Source organism: Oryza brachyantha, chromosome 12 (assembly GCF_000231095.2).
Source record: "Oryza brachyantha chromosome 12, ObraRS2, whole genome shotgun sequence".
In the NCBI taxonomy this organism is placed as follows: domain Eukaryota; kingdom Viridiplantae; phylum Streptophyta; class Magnoliopsida; order Poales; family Poaceae; genus Oryza; species Oryza brachyantha.
Genome location: NC_023174.2, coordinates 16,029,953 through 16,038,530, shown reverse-complemented (window position 1 = coordinate 16,038,530; position 8,578 = coordinate 16,029,953). Strand labels below are relative to the sequence as shown.

Sequence of the window (8,578 nt, the reverse complement as noted above, 5' to 3'; positions counted from 1 at the left end):
CTTTAATACATAATTTTAGGGCAAGTTGTTCACAACACAAACATATGCATGGGATCCACACCATGCATGAACTGCCTTTTTAATCTGGCCAAATATCTACTTATTTGTACAAACTCTTGTGAGATGTTTCCATGAATGACAGCATGATCTATATATAGATTCTACAATGACGTGGACCATCCTCCTTCACGTCATAGTATAATCATATAACACTAATAGTACACCCTATGCTTCCTTAAAACACAGAATTGGGCATTGGCTGGTGTGACAACATTCTAAATTAATTCCTTTAGCTGAAACTCAACATTATACCTGCTAACCATTTCCTAATTAAGATGACTTGATTGTGTCCATGTCATTTACTAGACGACTATAATTGACCAACATGAGAGAGAGCTCTACATACTTTGAATGGTGTATCTCTTGAGTGTCTTGTGTGGTCAAGGCAATGCTATTAAGGGCATGTTTCTTTCCCATTAACTTTTTTTTAAAGTCCTTGTCATATCAAATGTTTGGACACTAATTAGAAGTATTAAATATAAATATAAACTATTAATAAAATCCACCTTATGCTCTGGACTATTTCGCGAGACGAATCTATTGGGCCTAATTAGTACATGATTAACGAATGTGATGCTACAGTAAACATTTGCTAATGGTAGATTAATTAGGTTTAAAAAATTGTTTAATGAAATAGCCTTTATTTGTACAAATAGTTTTGTTATCGGTCTATATATAATACTCCTAATTAATATCCAAATATCCGATGTAACAATGGACTAAAAGTCCCTGTATCTAAACAACCACTGAATTTCTGCAAAGACATGGAATGCATCAGAGATGCAACACATGCCCTAGCTAGGTACAACATGACACATGATATTGATCAGGTCACCAACTATAATCTCTGACTCTCTGTACCAATGATCTTGAGAGAGCTATAGCTTGCCCCTTTTTGGTGAGAGACTACTAAGCACCAAACTCTCCCTGTCGTCTTCCTCCCTTGCTATGGCTATGGCCATGGCCGGGGCCCCCAGTGGGTCTCTGGACCTAGTACACACTTGCAATTATGCAACTCCAGATTTAGGGATGGTGGCTTCCCATTTCTGCTGAAGCTCCCTTGTCCATCCACCCACCTATAAACAGCCTCCTTCCTCACTTGATCACTCACTCATCGTCATCCATTGCTCACACACACAGCTGAGCTCAGCTCAGTTCATGGAAGCACCACCACCATCTCATTTGACAAGTGCCAGCACAAGGTGATCAAATTACCTACAAGGGCTTTGTTTTGCCTCTCTGGTTAATGGAGGACACCTCTTCTCTTCACATCGTCGAAGAAGACGGCTTCGTCGTCGACCTGTCTCTGACGCTGGGCTCCAGATCGCCGCCGCCTTCCTCTCCTCCGGCCAGCGGTGGCGGCGGCGACAACAGAGCAAGAGGTGGTGGCAATGGTGGTGTCAGGCTCTTCCCTTGCCTCTTCTGCAACAAGAAGTTTCTCAAGTCCCAGGCGCTAGGTGGGCACCAGAACGCACACAAGAAGGAGAGGAGCGTCGGGTGGAACGCCCACCTCTACCTCCCCGCCGCCGCCGCCGCCGCCGCACCGGCAACGGCGCCGGCCATCCCTGACATGGCCGGCATGCCGACCCATCAAATGTCCGCCATGGCGATGCACTCCTGCCGGCCTCACCACCAAGCAGGCTCCCATGTCACCGCCGCCGCCGACGACCTTGCCACTTTGGCTGCGCCGGCGCCGCGTTACACCGTGGACGGTGGCAGCGCTGTCCTCGTCGTTGTCGATGGCGGTGGCAGCTCGGTGGTGCGGCGGCAAAGGCAAAGAGAGACTGGCAGCCACCAGCAGAGGCAGGTTGATCTCAACCTGAAGCTCTAGCTAGCTAGTTGGTAGTTGCTCATGCTGAGACTGAGCTGAGCTGAGATGATGATCGAGGTAGGTACTGCTTTGATTTGTGCTTCGGAGATTCTTCTCTTCTTCTTTCTTCCTCCTCGTCGTCTTCCTTCTTTTACTTTCTTTCTTTCTTTCCTTTTTCTTTCTTCGTCGTCGTCGTCTTCTTCTCTCTCGAGAGCGGCCACGCATGTCTTTTCTACTAGATGTACAATTAAGAATAAACCAGTGGCTATTGTAAATTAAGTGATTAATCAGTTGCCTCGATCACAGGTGTTGCACCCTTGCGCACAAATGCATATATGCCTTTGCTGTGTTCCTAATTAACTATAACCCCTCTGATTTGATGATGTTAGCTGGGATTTAGATCATATATGCATATATTTACGTATAAATCTTTTACGTGTTCGAAGAAAAAAAAGAAAAGATAGGATACGGTTTCTTTATCTTCAAATATATGCATCTGACGATGATCAGCAAGAGGGTTACATCCCTGAACATTAAGGTTTGCAGGTGAGAACTGATGAACAATGAAAGGCTAATTCAGTGATGACTTGATTAGACTAATTGCAAGGATTGCTATGGATGAATTAGCTCTAACTGCCAAAACGCTGAAGAAATATATATATGCATAAAACTCCGGGATTTTGTTGTTATCTCCACTTGCTGATCAAACCGCAAGATTTGTCTGGATTGTACAAGGCCTTTTGCTACCATCTGCTGCCATTTGCCTCACAAGATCCAGAATTCCATATTATCCATGTGTAGGGCTCGATTTTTTTTTTTTTTTTTTGTTTTTGAGTTCTGTGCTGAGATCGACCTGTGTTTGCTGGTAGCTGGAAATCAGTATCAATTATTTTGACGTGACAAATCCCTTTCAATACCTTCATTCACTCCTCTCAAGTCCTGTTTGCTTTCATAAACAGTGTAATAATTTAAGTGTGTGCTTGAACGAGAACACATGCACCTTATGCTTTTCAGTTGGGTGTTGGAAACTTAATTGAACGAGCTTTTTTACCTCTATAAAAAAATATCTCGAGATATCATATTTTTTTAAAAAAATTAGTATCAAATGTACATTAAGATACTAGAATTTTGATCTAAAATTTTTAGTATCTTAAGGTACTTCTTAAGGATGGTAAAAAAAACCTAATTAAATTGAGTTTTATATGAAATTCAAGAGATGGTATCATAAAGCCCCATTTATTTAGTGACACAATGGTCCTACACAGATTGATAGATTCCATTGGTTTTGTTTGTGTTTCTTCTCTGCCGAAAGAAAGGGATATGCAAAATTCTTATTACATATTACTCTCTCCGTCCCATAATATAAAGCGTAACTATTACTAACACAAATACTAGTATAGAGTTATAATCACTTCCTCGTTTAGATTACCTAGTTACATGTATGCGTGTATATATATATATATATAATGTGGTTAATGGTGAATAATTTTAAAATAAATCAAATTTAGAGAAAAATATGGACTAGTTAATGCAGGTTTGCATGGAATTATTATATTATGGAATAGAGAAAAAATATTTGTATTATAATCATCGTACAACGGAGGGAGTACAAGGTTTCTTAGGCTGTGTTTAGTTAGCAAAAAATTTTGGAAGAGATGTCACATCAACACGTACGGTTACAAATTTGAAGTATTAAACGTGGTCTAATTATAAAACAAATTTTAGATTCCGCCTGAAAACCACGGGACGAATTTTTTGAGTCTAATTAATCCGTCATTAGCACATATTGGTTACTGTAGCACTTATGGTTAATCATGTACTACTTAGGCTCAAAAGATTCGTCTCACGATTTTCTCCATAACTGTGTAATTAGTTTTAATGTTCATATATATATTTAATGCTTTATTTAGATGTCCAAAGATTTGATATATTATTTTTGAGAAAAGTTTTTGGAAGAAATATTTATGACACGAGCGCCGGCTCAGTTAACACTATTTAACATTTCTTTCAAAACTCTTCCCTATATCCTTTTCCTAATGACCCTAAACCCTATCAATCTTTCTGGACATAGCAACGGGGATAACTTTCTGGACATAGCAACGGGGATAACAGGAGCTATATTGAATTGAAAAAAGAGACAGTACTTTGGCAGTTGTCATAGCTCCAATTATATGTGGTTGCATTTTTTTTTAATATTTAGTTCACGTGTACTATGAGAGGTTTGCTAATTACAAAACCAATAATACGAAGGCTACTTCGGAGAACAGCAAGTTTTTATAGGAGTAGGATTTTGTAAGAATTTCTGTTTTAAAGAATCCTTAATATAACTTTCATTAGCCATTCATACATGGTCTAGTTTACGCATAGTTTACTTAAAAACTACCTCTCCGAATTCTAGTACTCCCTTCGTCCCATATTACATGGGATTTTGATTTTCTGTTTGCAATATTTGACTATTCGTCTTATTAAAAAAAATTAAAAATATTACTTATTTTGTTTATTATTTTCTTTATTGTTAAAAGTAGTTTAAGTATTACTTATAAATTTTTATATTCGCACTAAATTTTGAATAAGACGAATGATCAAAAATTATAAGTGAATAGTTAGAATACACTATATTATGGGGACAGAAGTAGTATTAAGGAACGATCAAACCTAAATGTCTAACCACAGATAAGATCAAACTAAGGTAAATATTACATAGAAAAAAAAGATAGGTAATATATTTCACGAAAAATGTAATTTTATATTTACTTTAAGAAATATCACTTCTCGCCCCATATTAAATGCATTTTTAGGTTTGAAAGGTAGTAAGAGGAATATCCTAAATGTCCCTTATTGAATACTACCTCTATCCCGAAATGAGATCATTTTTCATTTTTTTATATAATGTTTTGACTCTTCGTCTTATTTAAAATTTTTTGCGATTAATATTTTTATTCTTACTAGATGATAAAACATGAATACTAATTTATACGTGACTAATTTTTTTAAGTTTTTTATAAAATTTTCAAATAAGACGAATGGTCAAACGTTGGACACGGAAAAACGAAAAATAAAGTTATTATAGGACGGCGGTAGCAGGAAGGATCGAGAGTAAAAGAGTGATAGGGGGTAAAGATATTTGAATAAGAGATGTTGATAGGACAACTAGTATTTCACAAATACACTTGTGTGACAAAGTTTGAGAAGCAGAAATTAATGCACTTGTTTTAGGATGAATGTAGTATAATTTATTTTATTTTAACAGTAGGAAATGCTGATTTAGTACTACTTATCTTAAAATAAATCAACTCCTAGAATTTAAACGTTGGTCCAAAATAAATCAATCTTACAATGTCACCTACCATCGGTGCACAAATCAAGTAATTTCATCCCGTCAACATCTACCCATCAACCAATATTGCTTTTATAATTAACAAGGCTATTTTGTTTGTATTATCCGTATTAATGATGCATTAGGATTAGAAATCCATTTTTCTAGAACGGAGTACTCTACAATTTCATATATTTTCTATACTCCTTTAAAAAGAATTTAAAGGCAATGATGGTGATAAGTGAATCTGCCACACCACCATAAATCTTGTTTTATTTATCAACTACTCCATGTCCTTTAGCGTTAAAAAATAGTCTTTCTACATGTTATTAATATCTTATTTTATCTCTAAAATATAAATTTACCTCTCTCAAAGAATATATGAAACATTTGATGTACTTTTGCAAAGTATGGATACTTTGGGAGTTAGATAAAATTTGAGTAAGTGGATCTTTATATTATGTTATGGGGGCGGAAGTAGTATCTGGCGAGTGTCCTTCACTGATATAATGTTTGCCACCCACCAAGAAATAACTGTATCAGAGAAGTAAAGTTTTCTTACTGTGATTTCCTCCGACATGCCAATTGAGGAATGTGACAGGGCACATGGCTGGCCAGAGGTCTTGTAGTTGCATTATTTAATTTTTGTTCACGTGCACTATGATATATTTGGTAATTACAAAACCAATAATCCGATGCATTCATGGGTATGCTCCAAAGAGGCTACCAAATGCCATACAAACCATGTTACTGCTAATTAATTAAGTTAACTGATCCATGGGAGCACAGGAAGGTTTATAGGAGTAGGGTTTTGCAAGAATTTCTTTGTTTCAAAGAAAGTCCTAATGCAATTTTCATTCGCCATTTATACATACTCTAATTACATATAAAGTGGATATATCACCATGATCTAGTTTACTAAAAGCTTATCAGATTTATAACTTGCAATGGTCTGTATCCCAACTGAACCATCATGGGACTATCTGTTCTTTCTGTTTCATAATATAAGGGATTCAAGGTTATTTTAAAAGATTAAGAAAGAATGAAAAATATTATATTATCCTTTGTTAAATAAGGGGTATGAAAAGATGGTTAAGGGAAATAGCGGGTAAAAAAAATAAAGAGCACTGGTTAAATGAGATAGTAGTAGTCTACATTCACTTATAGCAAGGGCAATAGCTAGTGCAGTTAATTAGTAGTAGCTCTATAAAAAAATAATACATAACTTATAACCAATTAATAGTCATGCAATACAATAATTAACCATAGTTATATACTGTATCATTAATATTTGGTTCACCTTTTCTCTCTGACTTAGAGTTTGTCAGAGTCAGTGTTACATTTGACGACTATAGATAGTCGCTTTTATTTTCTTTTCTCTGCATAAACACAAATATGATGATGTTACTGTTCTTATACTCCATCTTTCTCTCACACGTAGAGTTTGTTCTTGTAGCTAGATACAAATTTATAGCTGTTTTTATTTTCTATCATCTTATAGGGCACTTTGTACTTGCTATTATATGCTAGGGTGTTATCTTAGTGTATTTACTCTTATATGCTATATATTATCTTTCGGTACTTGCCTTATATGCTAAGGACAATATATGATATTGGTGGTGTTCGCTACTCTTCCCACTAATCCAAACTATCTCGTCTTTCACGCGTACTCCATACTCTCTTAGAATAACTAATAATTAATTAATCATATATTAATCCACTGTAACATATTTTTCGTATGGGTTAATAAACCAACCGAATAGTATGGCCACAGTGTTCCTCACCACCCACCCAAGAAATAACTGTGTCGAAGAGTAATTAAATTAAATTCTCAAGTAAAGATTTTTATTTACTGTCGTTTCCTCCGGCATGCCAATCGAGGAATGTGAAAGTGGTGGACAGATGCGTTTGTTTTTTGTATAAAAATATTTATAAAAATATTTTGTCTTGGGCCCTCTCTCTCTCTGTGATCCAAAAATACAGTAAATAAAAGGCATTTGTCTCCTTGTGCTGCTCCTCCAGTTCCAGTTGGCATCCACATATGGACGCAGCAGCATCTATCTCCCAGGGAACGGCCCCATTCTCTGTGGCTCCTGCTGCTGCCTCATAGTAGTAGTGTATGTGTGCTGCAGGTCACTGTTGCTGCTGTGAAAATTAAGACATTACAAGATACAGGCAAGATACGGATGGGAGGGCACCTATCCTTTGTTTTAAAATAAAGGTATTATGTATTCTCGTCTCAACCAATCACTGTTACTATTTATTTATTTTTTGCATAATATTTTCTTCTCAACCAATCATAGTTTATCCTCCAATCATTCTTACGCACCTTCTTAAACCCTGCAACTAATTTTAGAAATGGTTATTTTTGGGATGGATGAAGTGCTATCTATCCTTAGATATAAGAGATTTTGGGATTAATCCAAACAAACACTCTTGCAATTTCTTATTTTTAATAAACGGAGGTGATAAAGAGAAGAAAAGTCTCATCTAAGAAAAAGAAAGTTCCCCAAGAATAACAATCTCCAAATTATTGTTTCCTTTTACCCAAGGAACAATGAATGTATTGCTCTACTTGTAATAAATATTTTAGGATCAGATTAATTAAACTTTGAGCATTATTAACTTTTAAAATACTTAATTTCAAAACATAAGAATGACATGTAAATTAAATAGACATTCGTGTAAATTTAACTTGAAACTGCATTCATAATATTTTATTTTTTTCTAATACAAAGTTTTATAATAAAAATCACATATCTAATGCCATGAAAATAAAATCAAATAATATATATTTTAAGGGGGGGGGGTATACATGGTACATTACATGTGTAGTAGAAACTTTTTAGTCGGCCAATTTTACAGCTATTTTTTCGATTACATAGGAGACGAACATGCTACAATGCACATACACCAGAATCACACACGTATTAAAGGAATGGAGACCAGTATTAATTCCTTTATAATTAGCTCACTAAAGTCATATTGAAAAGCACTTATAACTTTACTATCAATACTACTGTCTCTATTTCATATTGCAAGATTTTTTAGTTTTACTTAAATCCATTCATCGATGAATGTATATAATTTATATATGTGTCTAGATTCATTAGCAAATAATACTAGAAAGTCTTATATTGCAAAACGAAGGGAGTAGTGGCTAAATTACTGTTATTTTTTTGAAGAGAAAGTTGTAGCAATGATCAACTAAAATGGAGTTTTCTAGGGCAAGATGTAGAGGGCTCCACCTCACAGTTTTACAGGAATTTGGCAGTGCCATTCACATTAATAAGTAGAGGGCTCCACCTCACAATGACAGTATCTGTTGCGATCTGTTTTTCATTAGCAATATTAAATTAGGTGTGATATGGCAAATAATATGTCCACGTAGA

General features: G+C 35.5%; 1 protein-coding gene across 1 annotated transcript; it reads left to right on the top strand.

The window, feature by feature from the left end:
* Positions 1-735: 735 nt before the first annotated feature.
* Positions 736-2,168, top strand: LOC121055952 (zinc finger protein 1-like). Its single transcript, XM_040529229.1, has one exon. The coding sequence runs from the start codon at positions 1,307-1,309 to the stop codon at positions 1,889-1,891; it is 585 nt and encodes a 194-aa protein (XP_040385163.1). The 5' UTR covers positions 736-1,306; the 3' UTR covers positions 1,892-2,168.
* Positions 2,169-8,578: the final 6,410 nt, after the last annotated feature.

Coding starts and splice junctions, on each gene's coding strand:
- LOC121055952 (XM_040529229.1), top strand. CDS start 1,307: ATGGAGGACACCTCTTCTCTTCACATCGTCGAAGAAGACGGCTTCGTC.